This window comes from Emydura macquarii, unplaced genomic scaffold, assembly GCF_026122565.2.
Source record: "Emydura macquarii macquarii isolate MOO-44397 ecotype Brisbane River unplaced genomic scaffold, CSIRO-AGI_Emac_v2 contig_295, whole genome shotgun sequence".
Lineage (NCBI taxonomy): Eukaryota > Metazoa > Chordata > Testudines > Chelidae > Emydura > Emydura macquarii.
In genome coordinates this window covers 12,038,932-12,065,586 of record NW_027130432.1, presented here as the reverse complement: position 1 = coordinate 12,065,586, position 26,655 = coordinate 12,038,932, and the positions used below count along the sequence as shown (strand labels likewise).

Here is a 26,655-nt window from a genome sequence, read left to right as displayed (position 1 = left end):
GACAGCAAAGCCACAATGTGTCCCTTAATGGTTGTTTTTTCTCCCACGATGCCCAGTGAGGTGCTAGGTGGATTCTTGCCTGCCTGCTTCTCCATGGGCACCCTTCAATCCAAAGCTATGCATGGGGGATGTTGCTACCGGCGCTTGAGGTGTGAGATGAGCAGCGCAGAGGTCTGGCTTGGGCTGTTTGTACCTCACATCTTTCTCCTCCTCTTTTCAGGGCTCCAAGATCATCTTGTCACCTGACACACACATGAGAAACTAGCCCAGCAAGAAAAGCGTCTCCTACGCATGAAAGCAGGAGCATGATAGGCCTCGGCCACCGGCTGTCTCCCAGCGAGGAGGTACCAGGGCATCTCCCCTTTGCTCGGGTGCCGTCCGCTGTGCCTTTCAGGGGCTAGGCAGCAGATGCTGGGTCATGTCTGCCCTTCTTCGTTTGAAGCACCTTTTGGAGAGGGTCTGGCTGCTCAGCCCATCATGCCTGGCCTGTTTCTGACCTGGGGTAGATCGGGATCCCCTTGATCTAATACCGTGACTGCTCCCCAGTGCCCGTGTGTGTACAGCGAGTCTGGGTCCTGCGTTTGCCACCCCTTGCCCAGTGGCAGTAGACGAGAAGGAACTTGCTGCGACCCAAAATCTGAGCGTGAGCTTGACGGTGGGCTGCCATGAGTCAAAGCACCAGCTCTCGCCTGGCGGACTCGCCTCAGCTCTCCAAGACCAGCCTCCTCAACATCCTCGGCAGCCCCCAGCCCGAGACGATGAGCCTGCCGGACTCCATGCCCCCCACCCCGAAGAGCGGCACCCCCTCGCCGGGACCGCCCCAGCTCCCCCTGCTGGGGGCCGTGTGCCTGGACGGCGACTGGGAGAGCCGGGAGGAGCTGCGGCTGCGGGAGCTGGAGGAGGCCCGGGCCCGCGCGGCCCAGATGGAGAAGACCATGCGCTGGTGGTCGGACTGCACCGCCAACTGGCGGGAGAAGTGGAGCAAGGTGCGGGCGGAGCGCAACAAGGCCCGGGAGGAGGTGCGCCAGCTGCGGCAGAAGCTGGAGACCCTGACCAAGGAGCTGACCAGCATCAAGCGGGAGCGGCAGGAGGTGCTGAACGAGAACGAGCAACTCGGCAAGGCGGTGGCGCGGCTGAAAGGGGAGGGCGCGGAGGAGAAGGAGAAGGAGCTGGACAACAGGGTGGCCTCAGAGAAGGAGAACGAGGGCTGCCAGGAACAGGAGCCTGTGCGGGACGTGAGCGCCGACAAGCTGAGTAGAAACAAGGTGAGGTGGCCGGGGCTCAGAGAGCCCGTGGGGAGAAGGGGACAGGTTTCCAACACTCCCACACATGTAGGGCGTCTTCATGTAGACGTGGCATGATCCAGTGGAAAAGGCAACATAGCCAGCTAGCTACATCATTAAACCAGCCCCTGCTTCTCGGCTGCTGAACGTCCACCCCTCGGAACAGCTTCCACGGGCCATGGGGGCGACGGCCCCGCTCAGAATGGGGCGTGCTTGTTTTTAAAGCAGGCTAAACTCTCCCCTGTATACTCCCTGGTGGTTCTGTCCTCTCTGTTTCCCCTCCCAGTCTCCTTCTCGCTCGGCCCTGTGCCCCGCACCCTCGCCTCCCTGGCTAGGTGGCGGCTCTGTGGCAGAGCCAGCAGGGTTTTTACAAGCTGTAACGTGGCCAATCGAGGAGCCAATGTATTTGCATGGTGGTCATCAGTGAATAGCCCCGTCCCTGCTAGAGGAGCTGGTGCAGTTTGGTGGCTGTGCCCCAAGTTCCTTACTGAGAAGATCCAGCTCAGATTCTCCTCTATAGCCAGATGGAGACAGAGTCCACATTCAGGATCCTCGCCCGCTGGGGAGTATCCCCAGAGTCCACTCACAAGAGGCACAGAAATCTACATTGGGCTAGATTCCTAGTGGCTATACCCAGAATCTGCTCCTGGTTCCTCTGCACCAGGGCAGGTGTAGCTAGCATTTTCCGTAGCACCTGGTGCTGTGATATCTAAGCCCTGAAAGCTAAAGCCCATTTCCAGTGGGCGTAGAAATAAAGTCCTGCCAGAAGCAACACTTAGCCCAGAGTCCCTTCCAAAATGAGCAAGAACTCCAAGCCGGGTTCTCTTCCTGCCAGGGGCTGTATCCTGAGCCCATTCCAAGGAGGCACAGACGCCTGATCCAGACTATTCTCCTTCATCCACGTAACCCACTAGCCCTGCAGGAAGCCTCTCACAGTGTCTGATCTGGAAGGGCAGCCAGAGGAGAAACCCCAGACTGGAGTTTTGTGCCTCGGCAAAACAGATCCTGGTTGTTCCCCTTTTCCAGCCTTGGGCAGACAGAGAGCACGTGGCCAATTAGGGGCAGGACCCTGGTGCAGCTCAACACACTTCCTTGCTTTGTTTAGCTTAGTCCCACTGTCCTGCTTAGTCTACCAAGCTCCTTGGTCCCTTTCTTCTCCAGAGACAAGGGAGGGAGCTCCCAAAAAGCCTCAGGTTTGCTGCCCGGCTACTTGTCCTGCTTGTTGAATTGCTGCCTCCTGTTTTGTGCCAGAGCCTAGGTATATGATACTGACATCTGATGGTGAAACTCCATTGCTCTTCCCTGTTGTGAGTGCTTGGGTTGACGGGTTTCATCTGCCAACATCTGGATGCTATACGTAGTGGTATTTGGGGAGAAAAACAAGGTCATTGCAACTCGGCTGAAATACACTCAGTTGGGATTGTTTCTTGGAGGAGCAGAGTGAAAAATAAGAGAGATTTTGCTCAAGAAAATTAATAGGGATTGTTCCTCTTCAAAAGGGCCAGATGGCCTGTATCAAAAGAAATGCACTTGCATAGTGCTGTGAATTAAAAGCAAAAAGCTTGTGTGAATGGATCATTGAGCTGATGATTTTACAGGCACAAAAATCAGAACATTCAAAGATACAGTTCCCACAGCAACTGTAATGTGCCACATCCCCCTCCAGCCCCAATTCTATATGGTGTATGACTCTTGATGGAGTTCATTTGAATGCCTTCCTATAGGTGAGTGATGTGACAGAGTTGCAGAGGTTGTGGCCACCGTAACTTAGAATCACTCGTCACCTGTGGATATAAAATCAGACATAAGGTGGGGTTAATGGAGGATTTTGCATTTAATTTCCTTATGTTCAAACAGTCAAATAGTGCAAAAGCCAATAACTGCATTTCAGGCAATGTGGCCTAGTGGATAGAGCACTGGGCTGGGACTGAGACCTGGGTTCTTTTCTAGGCTTGGCCATTCATCCGCTGGATGACTTTGGGCAAGTCACTTCCCCTTCCTGTGCCCCAGTTTTCCCATCTGTAAAATGGGGATAATGAAATTGACCTCCTTGGTAAAGCCCTGGGAGCTCTACCGATGAAAAGTGCTATAGAGGGTTTAGGTGGGGGTGGGGGTATTAAATAAACACCCATGTCTGGGCACTTTCCATTCAGGTTTCCTAGGCACCTGGGAACAAAGATCGTGCACATTTTGGACAGGAAGGGCTGGAGGCCAGCAGAGCAGCTGCCAGAGCTTTTTGGGTGTCTGTCGTGCTCCCTGAAAGGAAAAGATGGTGCCTCCATCCACGCTCCTTCAGATGCCATGATTAAGATGGGTTGAAGTGAGATTCAAGGGGAACTTTAGAATAGGAGCATCTTGCTAGAGTGCGGGGTGAAGCTGGTAAAAGAGCTCAGATGAGAGGATCATAATAGTCCCTTCTGAGGCTGGGGGGCAGGAGGTTATGGGCGGCAGGAGGGAGTCTGGGAGGGTTGGCAATGGGAGATGGAGGAGATAGGATGGCAGCTCCCCCAGGCTGGGGGGAGCAGTGGGGAAGGGGCATCCCCTCCGAGCAGCCAGGGGAAGGCTGTGTCGCCATATTGCAAACTCTCAAAAAAAATGTTGTGAGTTCCAGGATTTTGGCGCCTGCAGGAGGAGCTGTTGTGAAGGCACAAGAAGCTTGGCTGATCCTGTGATTTTCAGGGCTAAGCAGAACAGACCTGCCCTGCCGCTGAGCACAGTCCTCATGCATGGCCCTAAAGCAGAGAGAGGGTGCTGGGGCAGCAGGAGGCAGTCGAGTGGGGAATTGGGGAGAAGCTGCTGCTGAGTCCAGGGTCCTGGTCCCAGTCACCACACTTCCCTGCCTTCCTCCGCCTTGGGATTTCTCTACTTGGAATCTGGGCAAAGGAGAAGCCTGGGGTGCAGAGGGAGGCAGGGGAGAGGGGGAGATGGTGCTGCCAGGGGAAAGGGGACAAGCCACAGGGGGGAATCAAACAGAAATGGATAGCAGTTCCTCTAGCTCAGCGGTAAGGAGAGGGTAAATGGAGTCTCCCTTTGCAGGGAGAGGCATGCATTTTTGTGTGCATTAAAGGTTGACTTTTCAACCTGAAATTATCTGAAACCCACGTAGCCAGCACAATAGAGGGGAGTTAAAAAGTCAAAAGACAAGACTAAAAAAAACATGGTTTGATAATGTTATTGAAGTCTAATGGCTTGTGGGTCCAACCTCATGATTTCGGGGGATCTGACTCATGGTTTTTGTTTCCTTGAGATTGGCAACACCGCATACAATATTCGTAACTTGTTACAGAGCAGCTCCATATCCGACACAGCTTGGTCTCTTAAACATACCCTGTGAAATTGGTTCCTCTGATAAACCAATAGAAGCCAGGTTCAAACTTACATCAGAGCGTCCACACACACAGCTGCACCGTTTGTACAATGCATCAAATCACCCCTTTGGTATCTCGGTACAGCTTTGTGTAGAGACCGGGCTTTGTTCCTTACTGAAAGCTTCAGACGTGCCAGACCTTGAGCACAAAAAAGGCTTCTGAGATGTTTCTTGATGGCTGAAAAATGCTCATGTTTCATGTTCAGATATTTAAAAACCAAGTGGTGGGGTTTTAACCTTTAGAAGAAGAAAAGAAATCCATCTCGGGGGTGGGGTGCGGGGGAAATAAGCATAACAAAAAGTCAGCCCAAAAGGTTTGGGGGGGCTAGGGGGAATGGGTTATAGGCCATTATGTATAGTAGGCAAGGATGAAAGTGTATCCTTATCCCCCATGATGTGGTCCAGCTGCCTGAGTGCAGGAGCGGGAGCCGGACCCCCTGAACTCTAATCCTTCCTTGAACAGCTAGAGTAAACTAGTGTAGCTCACTTGCCTTCAGCGAAGCTGCCACCATTTCTCCTTCTGAGGCTCTGGCCCCCAAAGCACTATTTATACCCCTCGTATTAGTGTCTGTGAAACCCAGCTGTGACCTGCTAGGAGCCCACACCTCCCCCAGCACCTGGTGCCCATATGCCTTTGGTCTTGGATTTCCCACGCTGCAGGAGGCATTGGCCCTCTTGAACAAGGACCTTGGTGGGCCAGTTCAAAAGGAAGAGGGGTTTGCTGTGGCTAGTCTGATAGGAGCTGGGCTAAGGAGGTGCCCCATGAGACAGAGACTATGGGGAGGGGTGGGAAGGAAGTGATGGGGTGGCTGTGTCTATGATGAGGTCTGTCCTGGATGTTTGAAAAGCCAGCGACTCAGGAGTGTGGTAGTGCTGTTAACGACCCTCCTTCTCCTCCCCATTGGTCCAGGAGTTTGAGCTGATGGAAAACATACTGAAGAGCAAACAAGAAGGGCCCGAGTGCTGGGACCAGCGGAGCTCGGTCAGCGTCCGGACGTCCTTCACCCGCCAGGAGAGGAACCGGCTGCTCTGGGAGGACATGAGTGTCATTGAGGAAGATGCTACCAAAGTGACTGCCCTGAAGCTGAGGCTGGATGAGTCCCAGAAAGTGCTGCTCAAGGAGCGGGAGTGAGTGCTTCCTGTTACATCACTTCCTGCCCAGTCATATGACACCCAGGGCAGGCCAGAGGGCTAATATTTGGATTTGGAACCTGAGGCAGGTTTCCTACGGTTTGCAAACCTCTCTAGAGGGTCTGAGTCCAGCTTCAAACCGTCCCCATGTGGCCTGGCTCAGGGCTGCCCCGTTCATGGTCTCAGCCTGAAATCAGGGGAAGCTTGGTGCATCCACAGTCTTGCTTTGAATTGGTGCAGCCATTTGCATATAAAACTCAAGCGATGTGAATCCACATGGATCAAGGTTTGTGCAAACCAAACCCAGCATCGAGGCATGTGTCTGGGAAAAATATTAACCCAGTCACCTGGACTGCAGTGCGCTCAGTGTCAGAACACAGGTCCCCAGCGGCTGGAAAGCAGCCTAGCTCCACTGAACTCATGAAGTGTAAGGGCCAAAGGATTTCTCCAGCACTCAGCCCCTGTAGCTAGGGTCCACACTAGGGAGTTCTTTGGGGCCCATGGGAGAAAATAGCCTTCTCCCTGACCTCTGCCCCTAGCCACAGAGCAGCTGTGGAATCACCCCGTGGTGGTGACTGCAGCCGTTCATGCCCACGGGAGGCCAGAGCTGTGGTTTTAAGATGGCCTCCAAAAGATGCCTCCCATCCCCTCTACGAATGGACTAGACATTCTGGGCCCTTCCCGTGGCCAGAGTCTTTCCTTGTCTCAGCCCTGCTAGAGCCTGCTCCCCGTTGTCTCTTCCAGGGACAAGCTGTCACTCAGCAAGAACATCGAGAAGCTGGAGGGCGAGCTCAACCAGTGGAAGATCAAGTACGAGGAGCTGAACAAAAACAAGCAGGAAGTGCTGAAGCAGGTGGGCAAGCTCGTCCGGTCACGTCCCTGAGTCCTGGCGAGGAGCGGGGGGCTCCCTCCCACCCAGAAGGGCACTCGTGTGTGGTGATCCCGCTTAAACACACAACGAGGCCTGCCCAGTTGTCATGGCCATTTCTGAAAACTCGACCCTGTTTCCATCACACCCTTCATGCGGTCTGGAATGCCCTGAGACAAATATGAGCTTCATATCCACTAGGGGGAGCCCCTGCTCCAGGAAAATCTCCTGGTGCTGCACTGATGCTCTGTTCTAGTTAATTCTCACCATCAATCTAGCGAGGTGGGTAGCCAGCCAAAGGCACGGGGAGGGACAGACGGCTGCCATGTGCGACTGAGCCCATGCTATTTGCGCAAGGCCACTCTCTCTCTAGCAAATCTGCAGGAGAGGAATGGTTGCCAACGGGGGTTGTGGCGTCACAGGGGGTCCAGTTGAGAAACGGATTTGAATGCTCCTGGGTGCAACTAACCCCTGCCCCCTTCCAGATCTAACTCAGTCCCAGGCTGCTTCCTCTTTCCCCTTCTGTCTGAGCCCAGGACTTCGTGCCAGCTTGGTTCACGGCATAGGGGGCTGCCATGACCCCTCTGGATCTCTCTGTCTCCCCACAGCTGAACATCCTGAAGGAGATCCACCAGGATGAATTAGGGCGGATTTCAGAGGACCTAGAGGACGAGCTGGGGGCTCGCTCAAGCATGGACAAGAAGCTGGCGGAGCTGCGCACGGAGGTGAGCGAGCGGCACGTGCGGGAGGAGTGCAGCACCTCCCAGAGGCATCAAACCTTATGGCTGAGATTTTCAAAGCCTCCAAAAGATTTCTGGAAGCCCAGCTCATGGTAAGATTAATGAGAATTGGGCACTATGACGGGATACCCACTGCGCCCGTCCTCTTCGCTGTGCACAGAACACTCGGAGCCCTTTCCTTGAGCAGATTCCACCGGGCAGTTTATTTACAGTGTCTCACTTCACCACCTTTTACATACTGGTGCTGTCACGGCATCTACAGGTTTATCCAGCTTTACTGCCCCTTCTCCAAAGGAGGGAAGAAAAAGTGTCTCTTCCCAGAGAACGCCCTTTTGTCAGGCCCTCTTTGCCTTTCTCTCTCTTGTGCTTCTCTCTCCCCTTGCACTTCCTTCCTGTGCTCTTTTTATCCAGTCTCCTTGTTGATGGGCTAATTAGCTCACTAACTACCTAGCCCCAATTTGATCTGGTAATCGGCATCTCCTCTCCTTAATCAGGCCCTCCTGAGGGCCTCATTGCTCGAACAGTGACCAGAGTGCTGGCTCCGTCCCAGCACTCTGTCACAGGCAGCCACATCCCTTAGGTGGCATCTCAGCCTACATCTTTGGGGAGGATTGTCCGGTGCAATCAGCTAAAGCCTGAGCATCTGGGAAACTCTGTACGAATCCTGACTCAGGGGGATGAGTATCTATGGTACATAGTAGGCTTGGCAAGCCAGTCAATTAATGTCAATTGAACGGTCAGCTGATTGCCCGTTATTTGACCATGGTCAAATATTCCAGCAAGAGTGCCCTATTGGAGATGGTGCCCCACCTTTTTGCTTGCAGGGTGGTGCTGCTCTTTCATTCTGTAGCACTTCATTTCATTGCGTTTTGCATTTTTCTGAGTTAAAATAACTCGGTTAAGTAACTTATTTTTTGTAATTAGTCACAAGTATTTCTCCGAGGTGAGGGCCGCTGAAGGCCATAAAGTCTTGCTCTTTTTTGTTACTATTGTTTCTGTTCTCATAAATCAATGCTCTGAAATATTGGACCATTTTTTACATAATTTGACTGGTCAATTGTCCGATTGTTTTGGTACTGGTCAAATGCCCAAATACTTATACAGCCCTCCATTGTCTGAGCGCCCCACAGCGTTTAATATAGGGCAGGGCTATTATCCCCGTTGTATGGAGGGGAACTGAGGTATAGAGAGACTGAGTGACACAAGAAGTCTGTGGCAGAGCAGGGATTTCAATCTGGATCACCTGCATGCCCGGTCGGTGCCCAGCCACTGGGGCATCCTTTCTTTCTGCTGTGGGTCTCCTCCTCTCATCCTATATGTGCTTGATGCTGGACAGTAGTAGATCAGTGCCGGTTGAGTCCTAGGCCCCTGCTCCAACAGCTGCATGAGGTAAAGGCACCAACAGGACAAGATAAGGGCAAGCGTCTCAGAGTGGGATCTGTCCATGGGGGCTTGAATGCTTTGATGGATTCTTGGAAGAGACAGAGGGTGCTTCGCAGATGGCGGAAAGGTTTCCAGGCGTTTGAGGAGAGTGGAGAAAAGCACAGAGCTGAGGGACGGAGCCACGTGAGGCAGTGAGGCGTGAAGTTTGGCTGAATTTAGGGAACAAAAGGGAGTATGGGACTGGGAGGAGGGGAGGGCCAATCCCCATCCTAGTCTGCACGTCCCAAAGCCACGGTTTAATTGCTTATTTGGCTGTCTCTTCCTGAAAGAGGCAGAGCACAGGGCCAGCAGGGGGCGCTGCAGGTCAAGCCTGTGATGCATTGGCAGAGCCCTGCGGGTGGGTGCAGAGCAGGCTAGCAGGGAGGGCTGGGGGCCAGCAGGGAGGGGCACTGGCAGAGCTGGGTGTGAAGGCCTAGGGCTGCAATGCCTGAGGGTATGGCTGGTCAGGAGCGAGGACCAAGGGCAGAGCTGCATGGAGGGCCCAGCCCTGGGAGAAAGGGGACTTTGCTTCAGCGTTGGTTCCATTGGGGCTGCCCCATAGCCCGCGGCGCAGCAGGGTGGAGGCAAAAGGTGGGGAATGTAGAATGCTGGCTTCGTCTGTGTTCGTGTCCGAACGGAGAGGCGTTGAGTGGCACCTACCCGGTGGGTGCTGACGCCAGTTCCCAGAGGCCCAACAGCCGGCTGGGTGTACTCACTGTCACCCATACTCCCTATTCAGTGGTGAACCTCTGGTCAGCTTCCCCCAGGCCAGCTCCAGCTGGGATCTGCTACACCCTGCGGGAGGTTCCTGTAACGCCCAGCTAAGTGAGGTGATCCTATCTCCCTCTGTTGGCCGGCCCACAGAGAAACGAGTCTACTACTGCTACCAACCAAGGGAGTTAGGCCTCTTCTGCTAAGTTGTGTGTTGCAGGCCCTGGATTCTAGCCGTGCTGCTGACCGGGGGTGGCGGTGGGTGGGGGGCATCACACTCAGAAAGGGGGTAGCTACAGACTCCCCAGGATTCCCTTTGGCAATTAACGCGTGACAGCTGCCTGGTTTGACACGGCGTCTGTGTCCCCTCCCCCTCACATCCAGATGGAGCGGCTGCAAGCGGAGAACGCGGCGGAGTGGGGGAAGCGTGAGCGCCTCGAGACAGAGAAGCTGAACCTGGAGCGGGAGAACAAGAAGCTGCGGGCTCAGATTGAGGACCTGGAGGAGGTGCTGGCCCGGAAGCGCCGGCAGACGGCCAGCGCACTGGACACTGACTTCAAAACCATCCAGGCCGAGCTCTTTGAGAAGAACAAGGTGAGGCTGTTGGGCAGAGCTGATGTCCCCACATGGCCGTCAGTCAGCGCTGGGATACAGAAAGCGACCGTGATCGGCCTTTGCTGTCACAGCCCTGGGGGGAGATTCCTGACGGGGAAACCCCATTGATCAGAGATGAATGGGACCCTTTGATATTAGAGAGCACGTGGGGCCAGGAATGCTCCCAGCCACGCCCCAGCTGCCTCTAGGCTCCTAGTCAATAAACCCATGTTCATGCTTGACCCTCAGCGTCCTCCTTAAAGACCTCAGGATGGTGGTATCCAGGCACCAGCTCAATCTCAGGCGGCCAAGCCGTGTTTGTGAGCTCCTCTTGGGAGCTCCTTTGGGATTGCACCGAGAGGCTAATGGGGTTTGGTGGGAAGGGGAACACGCTCGCTTTCGTATCAGCGGGTGGTGGAGGGACCCAGCCACCTGCATCCAGGAAGAGAAGCCCTGACACCTCGTGCTATCACATGGACAATGCTCACAGTCAGGCTAGGTGTGGACACAATGATCAAAGGGGGCTTCTGAGGGCGTGGGCTGCTTTGCATCTTGGTCTCCCAGTGTCGTTTCAGGGGGAGGGAGCAAAGGAGGCTGCTACCTTGCACACAGGCAAGACCAATAAAACCCGCAGGGTTTTAGGGATGGAAGAACTAGATCCCATCAAATAAAAACCCACTCTGGCTTTTGTTCTTGCTCTGAGGTGCGAGAAAGCTCAGTTAAGCTTTCCCCGTTAGTGGTCAATGTCCATGTGTTTCTGCATGACCTGTTCTGGCTACTTCTGGAGAGGAGCTGCTGAAATACATAACGATCCTATTCTGAGGTTTCCTGCCAGGGAGATTTATAAGCAGCAGCTCAGATAAGCTCTGGATGGATCTTTCCAGCACCTGTTTGTCTGAAGCAAAATCCCCTGTCGTTTGAGGTTCACCGACCATTGGGTGTGCCCTCATCTGGACAGTCGGTCATATTTCCAGCACCTGTGGCTGGTAGATGGGAAAGGAACGAAGGTGGCTTTGTCCAGGTGTAGCTGTAACCCCCGCTAGCAATTCCCCTGAAGCAGCCATTCTCCCAAACCTTTTTGGTTGAGATATAGGACTGGACTTCCTGGTTTCAGCTGGGGTAGAAATCCTGGAGGTTGTGCTGCGCTGCTATTTGGCTAGCAATCAGGAAATGCGGAGACACGAGAGCTGGGAGGCGGGGAAGGCTCCTGAACTTTTGGAATCTCAAAAATCAGTGTTTGAGTTTGGTTCGAGATGTGGGTGCAGGTTCAGTCTAAGCCCCTCAGTGAAAACTCTGACAGTGTAAAGCAGCCGTCGTTCCATCACCCGCAGTAGCACTGGCATGAGCTCTGCTACCTGTCTCCTCTCTGTACCCGCTGCCAGGGAACATTGTCAGACGTTGCCTCTTCCTTGCGAAGTTTTGGGCACCCCATTAAAGAAAGCCCTTATATCAGTGGTTTCCAACCTCTGGCCTGGTGGCCAAAAGTGGCCCCCGGCTCCCCTCCCGCTGGTTGCAGAAGGGAGCCGCTGCCTAAGGACCCAGGCATAGCGTGTTTCTGCGGGGCTACAAGACCAGTGCAGGCTCCTTGCTGCAGCCAAGGGGACGGGAGATCAGCACTTCTCTCCCCCGTCTGTAGCAGTGAGCACGGCAAAGGGCTTCGCCAGGGTCCCTAGGTGCTGAGGTCCCTGCTGGAGCCAGAGGGAGGGGAGCACTGATCTCCCGTCCCCCTGGCTGCAGAAGGGAGCCACTGCCTAGGGACCCAGGTGGTGCACACAGGGCTACAAGACACGTGCGGTTTCCCTGCTGCAGCCAGGGAGACGGGAGATCAGTGAGGAGGCAGCCTCCTTGCTGAACTCCTTCCGTCCAGCTGCAGTGGGGCTGGGGGGCTGCTGGCGGAGACTGGTGGCCTTTCAGGTTTGTAAAAATGACATCTGTGGCCCTCGAGCCAAAAAGGTTGGGAACCACGGCCTTATATTAACAATGCTCTGCCCCTTTCTACTAACTTCTCTCCCTAGTGCTTGTAACCCCAGGAAGCCTGATCACGGCCCCCAGCTGGAGAGACCTGGGGTAATGATTGTTCAGAGGGAGTGTGGAGGAGAGGCAGTGGTTCGGGCAGGGGACAGGGAGGCAGGACTCCCTGCTGCAGTATGTCACTGCCCCTCTCTCTGCCTCACCTTCCCCATCTGTAAAAGAAGGGAGATAATACCTAGCCCCCTGCTAGGGCCGATAGGAGCCTTAACTCACTAGTGTTTGTTCAGTGCTTTCAGGTCCTTGGATGAAGAGGCTAGAGAAGGGCACGTTATTAATGCAGTGGCTGGCTTGCCCATCCCAAACGATCTACGCCCCAGCTGCAGAGCTGGCACTGCCTGTGCCCTAACCGCCACCGCTGTCCTTCCAGGAGCTGGCCGACCTGAAGCACATCCACAGCAAGCTGAAGAAGCAGTACCAGGAGAAGACGGCCGAGCTGGCGCACGCCAACCGCCGGGTGGAGCAGCACGAAGGGGAGGTGAAGAAGCTGCGCCTGCGGGTGGAGGAGCTGAAGAAGGAGTTGGCCCAGGCTGAGGATGAGGCAAGTCTGTGGCACACACCCTGGTCCATTGCTCCATGGGATTAGGGAGGTGCGGGGGAGGGTTTTCAGCACCCAACTTAGTTGCCCATTGCAAAAACTGGGGAGTGCAGCCCCGTTGCTTACCACTGAAATGTCACCATTGGCCAGCAGGAGCTGAGATGCTGCGATAGCTCCTTGCTCTGATCGGAGGGAAATGGAGCGGCAGCCAAGACGATACGACGAGGCCGTTGCTGGCACGTGGCATAAGGATGTGGCCTTACACTTAAGGCACTGACCCGAGACTCAGGAGATCATAGTTGCATAGAAGTTAAGGCCAAGAAGGACCATAAGATCATCTAGTCTGACATCCTGTATATCCCAGGCCATTACATTTCACTTAGTGCCCCCTGTGTTGAGCCCAGCAACTTGTGCCTCGCTGAAGCATCTCTTCCAGAAAGGCCTCCAGTCTGGATGTGGAAACTTCAGGAGATGCAGAATCCACCACTGCCCTGGGTGGTTTGTTCCGGTGGAGAGCTGGGTTTTTGGTTGACCTTGAGCAGGTCACCAAATTTCTGCGTGTGTCCATTCCCCCTCCTGGAATGGGGATAATGATAGTCACAGCACGGAGGGGCTGGGAGGATAAAATTCATAATGTCTGGGAGGTGCTCAGATGCTGCAGTGAGGGGATAGAGACAATAATACCTAGCCATTATCTAGCGCTTTTCATGAGTAGATCTCAAAATGCTTTACAAAGGAGGTCATGATCATTGTCCCTATTTTATAGATGGGGAAACTGAGGCACGGAGCCTTGCCCAAGATCACCCAGCAGGGGCCAGGGGCAGAGCTGGGAACAGAAACCTGAATCCCAGTCCAGTGTTTTATCCACTAGGCCACACTGCCTCCCACTTAGAGAGCTATGGAAGCCCAACGTTAACCTCTCAAACAATCAACATTTCCTTTTAACAGTGAGATGAACCCAGTACCATTGAACTGTCCCAGCAGCTTCCCTGCAAGTGAGATCAGGGGCATCCGACCCCACCACAGGGGAGGTCCTGGCATGCTGAATGGGCAGGCTAAGCCCTTGGTCATGTCCCTGGCAAAGTGTCACTGGTGCTAAGATGTAACCAGAAAAGGTCATTTTTAAACGTATGGACTGAGTGGCTCAGGAGATAGGCTAACGGGGCAAATAGCCTTTCCCAGCTCCCACTTCCTCCTAGGTCAGTAGTGACAGCAAGTTACTATCTGGTAGAAGCTGACGTGTGTGAAACGAGTTGGTTGAGTCTCAGCCCAGTTCCTAGTGAGCAAGTCCGCATCCATGTTGCTCACGCTCTCTCTTGTTCAGCAAGGATTAGATCGACATAAAGATTGAGCTCCTGGCTCATCCTTAGAGCAGTCTCCTCCAGCGCAGGCATGATGCCTGTGGGGCAAGTGACTAGGGCAGCTGGCCATACTGTGCCTGCTCTTTGGGTGAACTGCCAGGCAGCTCTGTACGGACCTAGTGAAGCCACTTCTAGGTGTGAAAGGGGAGCTCGGGCACCTTGGCTTTTCTGCTGACAATGGGCCTATCCAGTACGGTTATTCCACATAAGCCACCCTGCAGCCATCATGGAGCAATGGCTTTGAGTCCGGGTCAGCCCCCTTGAGCCATCATATCAGTGTAAGCATCGCAGTAAAGAGAGAAAGGCAGAAAATAAATATACATTCAGATTATGCTGAGACAGACCCCCATAGCATCCAGGCAATTCAGAGCTGCCTCCATCCCTCCGCCAGTCACGTTCAGTTACACCCTAGATCTGATCCTCTCATCCCAGATCACTGGGCTGGCCAGCGGGTGGCAGTGGCTGGGGATAATGGGGTGTGAAGGACTCTACCCCACATGGCTTTCGCTGGCGGCTGCCCTCAGTGAAGACAGCTGTGTTTCTGTTCGCCTTGCAGCTAGATGAAGCCCATAACCAGGCACGGAAACTGCAACGGTCCCTGGATGAGCAGACAGAACAGAGCGAGAACCTCCAAGTGCAACTGGAGCATCTGCAGTCCAGGTGAGGAGAAGCAGGGCTGGGGAGGACAGTCCCTCTCGCCAAGACGTGGGGAGGGACAGAGGTGGGAACGTGAGAGGGCAGGAAGGGCAGAAACAAAGATGGGCAAGATGAAGTTGGAGGCTGGGGCGGAAAGACTGAATGGTGAGGCTATCAGGCTGTCCTGCAGTGGCTCAAGAGCGCGGGGACCAACCTCGGGGCAGACTGTTAAGAAACAGGGCACAAACCCTGAGCTGGTTGTGAGTTTTATACTTGGATTTCACCAACCAGTTATCAAGGGTAAAATCCTCAAGCGCTGTAACAGCTTAACATGGAGTCACAGATATCCCTGTGGGTACGCCGATCTGTCTTCTCACCCAGGTGAGCCTGCCTTTGTGATAGATGGTCCCTCACACCAACAATATTCAGGTTGCTCCCAGTCCCAAAGGACCAGTCATTTACCCCAGGTCTATCGCACCTTAGATCTCTCACCAAAGACAATGCTTGTAGCCAGTCCTAGAATAAACTATCTACAGATTTATTAACTAGCGAAAGGAAATAAGAGTTATTTGCAAGGTTAAAGCATGTAAACGTGCACCCACAAATGAGTTAGGGAGGTAGTGGGAGCAGTCAGCAAAGTCTTTTGTCCTCGGATGTTCTGCAATAGTTTGTAGTCCTCTGATGTTGATGGGCCTCCTTTGTTGGGCAAAAGATAATATCTCCTGCTGGAAACTAGTATTTCACACCCGGTAATCTTCTCTCCTCTCTGGTGATTTACAGTTACAGAGCAAACACTGAAATATAACCTTCTAACATGGGATACAGATGTTATAAGTGAGATTAACACATGCCGCAACGTACAAGCATCTCATAAAGTCTAATCACTAAATGCACTCTGATCATTCTAATACCTATTTTAACGATACTAACACACAGGTGAGCCAGTCTGGTTCCCCTATGTACTTGTCAATGTTCAGTTGAGACCTAAGGGCCTTGCCGTGGGCTGGCACCTGGTCTGCCAGCATCATAAAGACATGAAGTGGGTGGACAAATGGAAGAAGCGGAAAGGACAGAACAAGGAGAGAGGATGAGCAGGAGGGGAGGATAGGCCAGAGTACAGGGCTCTGGTGAGGGAACAGGAGTTGGGATTCCCATTGATTAGTCTAAATGGGAGATTCAGGGCTGGTCTGTACACAGACTTGCACTGGTTTAGTTAGGGCTCTGTTTACATACAAATGTGCCCCAGATTAGTTAAACCTCTCTGTGGATACTCTTAGACTTTGTCTACACTAGCTTCTGTCAGTTAGGGGTGTGAAAAAACACACACCCTGACTGACATAAGTTTTGCCGACAGAAGTGCCTGTGTGGACAGCGCTATGTCGGTGGGAGACGCTGTCCCACTGACATAGCCAGCACCGCTCATTGGGGTGGTTTAATTAGTCCAGCAGGAGAGCTCCCTCCCGTGGGCATAGAGCAGCTACCCAGGAGATCTTGCAGCAGCACAGCTGCAACGGTTCAGATATGCTGCTCTAAGGTCTGTAGTGTAGACATAGCCTGAGTTTAAGAGGGGCTTATTTCGGGTCAGAATAACCTTCTTCCTAATTTATTGAAACCAAACCAAAAAGAGAGTGTCCTCTCCACACAGCCTTGTGCACCAGTTTAACTAAACTGGATTAAAATCACACCTCCAGTTAAATTGGTGCAACACTGCAGCTAATGCCTGCATAATGGGATCCAGCTTTTCTAACTCCAGCTGCCCTTTAGTAAGGGACGCCATTGAAAAACTGAGCTTTGGTTTGGGTTTCCTTTTGCCACAGTCGCTGTCTGTGATCTTGCACGTAGGCTGACCAGAGAGCAAGTGTGAAAAATCAGGACACTTTATTTTTCTGAGGAGAGGAGTATAGTTGCGTATACAAGACAAAACCCCCCAATATTGGGATATCTGGGATACCCTACTTGCACCCTCAGAAATCCCAAACAGAAGCGCTCAGGCTTGCCCATCTAAAATGTTTTATGTGAGAAGAACGGAGGCTCAGGACCAGCTGTAAAGCCAGGGCTTCTGCCTCTTTGTTTTCCACGGTGCTTGGACAGAGCATCCATTCCACCTACCTCATGTTCCCCAAGATACATGGTGGTGTCTAGACCACAGATGAGCACAGACGCCCTGACTAAGTGCTGTTAAGGGAGGGCTAATTGGGACTGCATCTCCCTGGACTCAGGTTAGCCTGAGCCCTTTTGCTGGAAATGGGGAGGGGAGGGGGGCGAGGAGGAGGACTGTACCAAGGAAGGGGATGGTGCGTGGGTGGGGGCGGAATCTGATGTGAATTATTTATCAAGTGGAGCAGGAGAGAATTCTCCTGCCAGTGATAAATTGCTGCTGAGCAGCAAGAGGACTTTCCAAAGTGGGCTAATCCATTTAGCATCCCCTCAAGGGAAGCCTGTCAGCTACTGAAGGGCGGAGAGGGGAGGGCCCTGGAGGAGTTTGACCAGGAGGGAATCAATGCTGGCCAGTGCTGCTGAAGGGACGCTGTCTTATCAGCGTGTGTAGTGATGGATCTGCAGGGCCAGCCCTCGCTCTGTCTCTCTGTCACTTTCATTCAAGAAAGGCCTGGAAGCTAAAAGCAGGGGAAGCCTCCTTCATTCCTGGCAGCTTGGGAAGCCACAGGCAGCATCCCTACACACACTCCTTCCCGCTTCTCCTGACTGCCCTGTCAGCGTCAGCCCATGAGGCCTGGTTTGCAGCTGCGCTGTCCTCTGCAAAGAACGTCCCAGGGTTTTTACAAACCATTTGACTTCATTTTTTCTACTGGGAACAGGAGCCTCCCCACTTTCCCTCTGCAGGGGATCGTTGAATCCAGCTGAATCTCTGGAGGACCCCAATAGCCATGTCAGATGTGGCTGGAGGCTGAGCTTCAACTCTACCCCCACATCTGAGTGTCCCAGGGATGCAGCTGCTATCAAGGTCCAGCACTCTAGGAGGCAGGGAGAGGGCAGCAGCTCAGGTCAGCTCAGGTGTTTCCTCATTATCCTGGTCCTCCCAAGATCTGCTGCCGTCCCTCAGCGAAGAGAGAGACGTGAGGACCTGATTTTTCTATTGCAAAAACAAGCCGAGAGAAGCTGGGTGTGGGGCTGACTCTGTGCTTCACAAAAAGCCGAGCCAGCTCTCGGATTTGTTTTTGCTGCCCAGTTCCCCTTTAAGCACCGTGTCGAACACAGCAGTGGCCCAGGCGTGTTCTAATCCCCATTACTGGGCGGGGGAAGATCCCCAACTGCTGTCAATTGTCATGGCACCATTGATTAGGACAACTTCCATTGCCGGAGAGTCTGCCCCCAGAGGAGATCAAGCTTCCTTTAAATGGTACTGGCGCAGTACCATGTCCCAGTGCGGATGGGCCCGTACTGTACGTAAAGCTGGGAGATGCTAGGTTACAGCTGTGAGCTGGGTGAGTGTGGGACATTCTAGGAGCTAGTGCACTTGCTTCAGGATTCCTGCATCTGCAGAGGTGAAGCCACATCAGACAACTTGGTGGGATGAAATGGATGAGCCCTGCAGCTGTACGGAGGGGCATCATCAGGCGGGTGAAAGATCGGGGGAAGGCACATCTCCCTATGGCTCCCTGCCACCCCAGTGGCTACATGTGTCTGGCACCCTCAGGAGCAGCATTTGAACTGGAGTTGGGTCCAGCGAGACAGGTGTGACACTGCTACCAGTCTCTGGCTGCTGTTTCCTTGCCACCCCCTCCTGAGGCTGCAGCAGGCTGGGTCTAACCCCGCAGGCTGGGTCATGGGATCCAGACGCCGGCGCCCTCTCTCCATTAGCACAACTGCTGCCACCACCAGTGGCCTGAAGGCCTGCAGCAGCTGTGGGAAGTGTTAGCCAACACCACCTAGTCTAGGCAAGGCGGGATCAGGCCTTATCTACACCTGGGAGTAGCCCGGATTCAGGTAGTGGTACAGCTGCCCCAGACCTGACCCCTGAGTGTAGGTGGGGGTCCAATTGTATTCTGGCTGGCTTTGCTTCCCAGGTCCTGGAGTCCCTTCTCTCTGCTACCAGTGCCTGGAGTTTAGTAACAGCTTCTCAGAGGGAGGGAGGGTCTCTGTTTGTCACTGGATGAGATGCTGGGAACAGCCATCCCATCACAAGGTTTTTCTGAAGCAGGAGCCGCTTCTCCCCTCTATCCGGCAGGTTTTCTGGGCAAAATCCAGCTCTTGGCTCTCAGAGCCGCCGCCTGGACAGATTCCATTGAGCTCTCAGGAGCAAGCTCCATTGAATAAGCACCAGCCAAAGAGAGAAAAGACTCTCTTGCACAAACCCATAGAAGTACCCATGTGGTCTACAGCTGTGTCCAGCTGGGCTGTAATCCCCTCAGTGCATCGGCGTCAGGATGGGCTGGGAGGCGTCCAAGGAGCACCCTGGTGTGACAGGAAGCAGCACTGAGGCTTCAGTAGATGGCACTCCGCAGTCCAGACTTACTTTGCAGCTGGAGGTGCTGTCACGGACGAGATGTCAGAATGAGGCCTTGCTAACGAGTAGTCGTGAGAGATTCCTGAGCTTCTAGTCCCAGTGACCTGGCCAAGGTCAACCTGGGGGAGTTAAATCTGGTCTAAATTTCCCCTGCAGTGTCCCCTTTGCTCTTCATTTTCTGCCCTGAGCCATTGGGCACGTTGCTGGTCACGCTTCAACAGCTGCATCTTTGCGCCCGAAGAGGCAGTGTTGCAGCGGCAGGTCCTAGCTTTCGGTCCATGAAGTGTTTCTGGAGGAGGAGAGCTCAGTCTCATGTGTCGTATCTGAACCATCCCTGGCATTTGGGGGGGCGCCAGCCAACACAGGGTCTAGCCTGACACAATGCAAGTGAGCAGATGTAAAGCACAGGGGCACTTTCTCCATTTCTGCGGCTGCCAGCCATCCTGCAGTGCCCAAGGAGGAAGTGTAATGAGCAAGGCCAATCCATGTTCCCTGATAAGCCACCTTGCCCATTGCCATAACCTGCATGGGGTCGCTTCCAGGGGTCGAGTGATCCGGTCATCATTTACTTGGTTGGCTCTGTTTTCCTGGAGTGATTCTCAGTTTGAAGCCGGGATGGAACATGGCAGGTGCAAGCACAGATACTCAGACGTGCTCGGTTTCCTGGCCCATGCGTAGGGAAGTTCCTCCATCCATCTTTATCTATGTGGCACCTTGGGGATGTAAACCTAGAGGGACATGCTGGGTCAGGCTGGATCTTAGGGGACTGAGCGTCAAGTGCAGGACAACAGGAGACGGCAGCAGGGATGCTGACCTGCCTATTCTATGAGCTCCACCAGGTGGATGATCCATGAAACAGCCCCAATTTTCTAAAGGGAAAGGACTGATTAGGTAACAGGAAGGAGACACAGAATGAAGGGGTGGGAATTCAGTGGAGATGATTCTCACTTACACAAAGGCCGCTTTATATCATTCTTGTACCATAAAGGGGCCTTAACATGGGAATAAACTATTATTTACACCCGCTGTAAGGCCCCTTTCCGTGACTAGAGCCATGCTAGTGACTAGATGAGTGTTTCACAAATGGCCCCCATCAGAACCATGGCTCCAGCCTGTCCCAAGCTTTGGGATGTGCAGGTCTGAGGTTTTGAGTTTGCCGTGCTCAGAGCTGGGTCAGGATTTCAATCCCCGCCGATGTCAGAGGGCTATGGAGTCACCAGTGCGATGTGGACTCCTCTGTAACGAGAAAGCCCTGCTTACTTGGCGCTTGTGCGTAGTGGAGCTTTCCCTTTCCCGGGCCATGTAAAGCCAGCATAGGCTGACTTGTGGAGAGGACGTGTGATGTGATGGACAGGACATGAGGCCAGGAGTCGAGACATCTGATAGAAGTGACGAGTGATTTCGGGTGCCCCAGTTATCGGTGCCCAATTTAAGACACATTAAAGGAGCCTGATTTGTAGAAAGTGCTGATCACCTGCCCTCTGGAAACCAGGCTCCTGTATAGTGTGTCAGGTCAGGCCCCCCACATCACCAGTCCCGGTGGAAGATCTTGGCACTGGCTTAGTTCTGATCTGTGAGTCCTTTTCTGTTCATCTTTCCCCGTCAGTGAAATGGGGATAACGATAGTGACCCTACTGTGCAAATCACTGTGAGGTCTATGGATGCGCCATGCAATGGACGTGCTCAGTATTATTGTTTTGACATGATTATAATCTGCTAGGGTTGGGACAACTAGAAAAACCTTCACTAGATCACGACTTTAGCTTTCAGCATGGGAGCACGTTAGAGAGCAACTATTAATAGGGTGGCTTAAAAGGGTCCATCTACCAGTACCCATCCCATCCTGTGCCTAACGAGGCAACCAGCTCCCAGCTTCTTGGACCCTTCAACCTCCCCCCATTCAGAGACCCTTTGAATCACCCCCAGGCTCCGTTCCTGGGAGAAAGTTTCACACTTGGGCACAAGAGCACGCAGCACTATATGAGCATTCCAGAAAGGACAGGGATCTTGAGAGAGCGTGCTGTGTACGTGATGACACTGGGATGGGTGGGAGGAGGGACAGTGCCAGAGAAATGCATTGTCCTCTTAAAGACACTCTAGTTTTATTGCTCTTAAAAAGTTTTTATTTTTTTTTTGGTACGCTTCTCCAGCAATAAAATGCTGAAATGGACGCACGACAAATCGATTCTGCACCATCCAAAGTGCCTCTGAGAAGCAGCTGGGCTTTTTTTTTTTAATCTTATTTTATTTTACTGGGACGTCTCCATTAAATCATACAGGAATAATGGAGGCTTCATCTCCTCCCGCCTCCCCGCCAGCCCTCTCTTTAAATAATTCATGCTTTCCTGTAAAACGCAGCAAAGTTTGTCCTTTTCACCCAGAGGCTGATGGGAGAGCTGTTTCCATCACAATCTCAGGGCTTTGGTTTGGAATGTGGCTCATAAATTTAATGGATGAATTTGAATGCTGCGGTGAGTGAGGGGCTAGGAGTACTCAGAGCTTCCCATTGACAAGGAGAAGATGGGTCCAATCCAAAGACCAGTGGGCAGCCTCCCTTTGATCTCAATGGGCATTGAAACCCTGTCTGAGGAACAGTTTTGGGTACAGGCCGCCTTGCTCCTGTCTCACTGGGCTTCCCACACACTGTTCTTCTATCCGACTGTTCTCTAGGGAGCCCACCCTGTGCTAGGATGATAATCCCTCACTCATACCTAGTGCTTTTCGTCAGTAGATCTCAAAGCACGTCACAAAGGTGGTCAGTATCATTATCCCCATTTTACAGATGGAGAAACTGAGGCACAGAATGGTGAAGTAATTTGCTCAAGGTCACCCACTGGCAGAACTGGGATACAATGCAGATCTCCAGAGTCCCAGTCCAGTGCTCTGTCTATTAGGCTACACTGTGGGAGGCCACACAATGAGACTGTTCTCCCTCCTATCACTCCAGTAACAGACCTCGGCCCTTACCCCCTCTCCACCCCTTGCCCTCCCTCAGTCCTTGGAGTAATCCACGCTCCCCTTATGGATACGTTGAGATGGTTCAGAAGGCACCAGTGCCCTCCACACACTTCTCTGAAGCATCTCCTAGTCAAACTGATTTATTTCTCAGCCAAAAATAGTCAGGTTTGGTTAAAACCTCTTTTGTCATGCAAAAGAATTCTTGTTGACAAAGTTTGAAGCAGTCCGAACCTCCAGCTTCCTTAGGACATCTTGTGGGGAACCTTCGACACCCCACCCCCAAGCTTTGACCCCCTCTGCCATCATGGCTGTGATGAGAGGTTGACTTCACTGCAGAGTTAACCCAGGCTCTTACCTGGTGTTGTCCTTAACCCCCTTCCCATCACACACAAAACCTTCCCACCTGAGTTTGGTGGTGCTTTCAACCCGGGCTAGCTGGCCCAGCTAGGGATATAGGCTGCAGCCCAGGCACCACTTTCCCCATGGCTGGTAACCCACCACTTTGCCGTGAGGATGCAGACTAAAGCTCTCGAGTGCTGATAGCCCTCCAGTGCCTTCCCATGTTCCCCTCGTGTGCCGGAAGGAGAGAGGAGTTCTCCCACAATTCACAGGGAAAGACTCATAGAGCGGCTCAGGGCACTGCAGCACACAGACCCATGGGGTGTGCCCCCAGCAATCCCAGTGCCACACACGACTGGCTGCTGCGCCGGTGAGGCCCCAGTTACTCAGGCAAGGCTCTGCAGTGTGGCTGCTCACAGCCGGGCTAGCCTAACCCCACAGGAAGACGTGCTCTTAAGTGGATTAGAAACCTCTTGGGGCACAGGGGGCATTGGAAACTTCCTGCCGCTGGGCCTAGGGGGCAGAGTCCTGAGAGATCCAGGGTTGGGATGGGGCTCAGTCTCTGGCTTCCCAGCCAGTTGGGGGCAAGAGCCAGTTAGTGTGGCTTCAGTCAGTCCTGAGTTGCTCTGCTCTAGAACCGGCCCGAGAATCAGCAAGAGCCAGAGGCTGCTGAGAACTGGCCCACTGTGATGGGGGGGAAGGGAGGGTGTTGGTTTTGTTTGTTATAAAGAGAAACAAAAATCTCAGAAACTGGCCAAACTGTGACTGATGTGGGTCCAACTAACCAAACACTCACTGCTGCAGAGCCCTGGGCATCAGCACAACACAGACCCGCCAGAGAGCCCGAGACCCTCACGCCAGGAGTTGGGCCCTGTCCTTGTGAAATTGGGATCCGGATGGGAGCTTCCCCGGGGACTGACAGCAGCTGGGGGCCAAGGATCCAATCCGGGAGCCAGAAGGAGACTCCCCAGTGGATAAGGAGCCCTCTCTTCCCAGTAGCGTCAATGAGGCTCCATGTTAGTCTTAGTGAATCCTGCACTGCCCAGCACGATGATGGCAATCGGAGGGGGAGACAGGCAGCGGCCGTGACAACTTCGAGCTCAGTCTGCTCATCCCCTCCCAACCTCCCCCCCACACACCCCTTGGCCCTCCTGATAAATGGTTCCAGACAATCATGTGCTGCTGTTAAGTATCCTGGATCTGAAAAAGGCTTTAAGTGAACTCCGTTGCTTTAATCAAAAGTCCATTAAGTGTTGCTTGGAGCCACTGAGGGAAGGGTTGTTCCCATCTGGCTTTATCAGCAGGTAACACCCACTCGGGATGAATTGGAGGGGGAGGAGAGAAGACAGCTCTAGGTTCTTCTCCCAGGCCCAGCTGTCCCTGGGAATGGCCGGATTCCAGCGGCTTGTAACAGCTAGCTGCAGATCCTGGACCCCAGCTGTGAGGTCAAACTGCAGGCACTGAAATCCAGTGCCAGGTCTTCCCCCGCCCTGGGGCTGCTCCCTGGGATCCATTCCGGGTGGACACTGAGATCCAGGGCCAGTGCTTCTTCCTAAGTTTCAGACAGTCAGCGGCCACATTCCTGGCGTCTGGGCTGCCTGGGGAATCTGCTCAGGAAAGGTGGGGCAGAGAGCGGGTCTGTAGAAGGCGTGACTAAGGCAGGCCTTTGTGGGACTGGGGGAGTTTGGATCTATAATGAGGGCGAGGCCAAAGGGACCTGGCTCTGCAGTGCACCTGTTTGCCCCCCACACCGCCCTCGTGGGGCCTGGCTTTCATCCCTGGATCAGAGAAAGTGCAAAGATGAGGTTCCACCTGCCCTAGGGTAGTAAAAGCCGCAGCGTTTGGATCTCGTTGTGCTGTCGGCCCTGAACGCGGCCCGGGGGCTTTGCCTTGCGCTGGGGCCCTGGCAGGTGTGAGGGGTACAAAGAGGGGAAGATAGAAACGTGCAGGGTCCCCCTGGATAGTTTCCTTGCAGGAGACTTAAGGGGGAGGGGGATTAGTCCATGCCTGGCTAGTGTATGAGCCCAGAGCGGTCGGTGAGCGGAGCGTGCCGGGCTGTGCCCCGTGTCAGTCGGCTGCCGTGATCACTGGTCATAGGGTTTCACTCTGGCAGCCGGAGCCCGTGAGCCTGGAGGAGGAGGATGCTACAGGCAGGGTAGCTGGCAGTGTGATAGAGTAGGGCCCAGCTGGCGCCCCCACTCAGGCTGGCACCTGGGGACATGGCCCCTCGCCCTCCCTCCCTCCGCCGTCGACCCACCACTGTAGAAAGGCCAGTGCAGCCTGTGGGGAGCTGTAGCCCAATGCCCTGCTGGTGGGTGTCATACAAGAGCCTGACCAGCCAGAGAGGGGCTGATGCAGAGGGAATGGGGCACCCTGTGGCCATAGATGTATAGAGAGAGGTATGCACCCATGGGGCTAACTAGATACAAGGTGCAGCAGGGAGCTAGCGAGTGCCTCTCTTTTCCCCTCCCCAATGTGTTTGTCTTCGCTTTGGTTTTTCCCACCCCAGGCTGCGCAGGCAGCAGAATGCGCCACTCTTCGGGAAGATCCGGAGCTCGCGGTTCGGCCCTGATGACCCCGGCGACGGGACCAGTGACCTGGACGAAGATGAAGATCTACAAATCCAGGTTCCTTAGTGCCTGAAGCGCTGGGGTGATTAGACTGTGGCTGGAGGAGGGAGAAGGAAGTGGCCGGTTGGACGCTCGGAGAGGATGATACCTGCAGCAGCCTGCTCCCTGGGCAGCACCGTTCCACACGGCCTGCTCCCTTTCACAGGCCTCGCCATCTGCAGTCAGACAAGCCAAGAGCCCACAGAGGACACGTGCGGGTACAGCCTCTGTCCCTGCTGCCTGCATCATCACTGGTCCTGGGGGGGGTCTTAGAGAAATCCCGTGGTCAAGGGCCCATCCCAGGGGGCATTGGGTTTCGCATAAGCAGGACGATAAAGAGTCAAAGAGTGGGATGAAAGGAAACCCCCATGTGGCTGTTACCAGATTATCACAAGACGAGAGAGGAGCGGGGAGGGTCCATGCTGCAGAGCATGAAATAACCACCCTGCCCAGAAAAATGGCAGTGGTGCCATTACTATACAAACGATGCCACAGCTGAGGTGTTGTGGATGCCCTGCAGTGGCTGAGTCTGTGTATTTGATGGTAGGCATTGCAATATCTACCCCTTCGGCCCCACCTCGCCAGCCCTGCCTGGAATCCCCTCTGCAACTCCAGCCTTGTGCAATGCACATGCCCTACCGTCGGCCTGCCCCATGCTCCCCTGCCAGCTGTCTCTTAGCACACGGCTTTCACCTGGCAGGCCCCATCTCTCACGCCACCAGCCCCCTTCCCGTCTCCTGCCTAACATGGTGACAGTTTGCATCTCAGTATCACACACGAATGAACTGAGCCTTGCGCCCAATCATGTGGCAAAACTGAGGCACGGAGCGGGGCAGAGACTTGCACTGGATCGTGGATCTCCAAGACCTGCATTTGGGGCACCTGGCCCCCCTTCCTCTCCGTGTGCCCTCTCCACAAACAGCCTCACTCCCCTTTGAACACGTGCACCTCACGGCATGAGTGGACGTTGCAACAATAGGATCCGCTGAATGCTTGAGAGTCAGAGCAGCGGGGATCGGAGCAAGTCTGGGGCAGAAAGCAGGCTAGCAAACCCCTGGAGAACTGACAGCGAGAGCCAAGTATACAGGAGCAACCCCTTCTATTTTATATACGTTTTATATATATATATGTGTGTATGTATTTGTATATGTTTTATATTCTAAATATAGAGCTAACTGTGGGTCCAGGCTGTCCCTGTGGTTGATATGGTGCAGTCCTTTCATCCCACACCTGCCCCTTTTCATGTTAACGCCCGGCTCTATTCTGTACTGTGCCTGTCTGCTGGGGCAGTTCTGGCTGTCCCTAGCCAGCCAGTCTGTCACTGGGTTGGCCCGCGGTGTGGAACCGAAGGCTGGTAGAGACAGGAGATTTGGGGAGCACGTGGCGTCTTGTGCAGGGAACCTTTACACACACAAACTGACAGCTGATGGGGAGGGTTGTAATAAATTGAATTTATGATGAACCCAAGTGTGTGACTAGATATGTTATCTGCTGGGATCCCCGACGGGGGAGCCCGCCTCCATGTTATCTGCTGGGATCCCCGACGGGGAGCATGCCTATGATGGGGTGTATAAACCCCACACCGGCTCACAGGGGGTTAATGGG

The 26,655-nt window shown here is 53.8% G+C and overlaps 1 protein-coding gene across 1 annotated transcript; it reads left to right on the top strand.

Moving 5' to 3' along the window:
• Positions 1-567: 567 nt before the first annotated feature.
• Positions 568-26,231, top strand: CCDC102A (coiled-coil domain containing 102A). Its single transcript, XM_067552371.1, has 8 exons — positions 568-1,265; positions 5,561-5,778; positions 6,526-6,634; positions 7,258-7,374; positions 9,907-10,116; positions 12,515-12,685; positions 14,600-14,703; positions 24,951-26,231. The coding sequence occupies exons 1-8, from the start codon at positions 666-668 to the stop codon at positions 25,075-25,077; spliced, it is 1,656 nt and encodes a 551-aa protein (XP_067408472.1). The 5' UTR covers positions 568-665; the 3' UTR covers positions 25,078-26,231.
• The last annotated feature ends 424 nt before the right edge of the window (positions 26,232-26,655 follow it).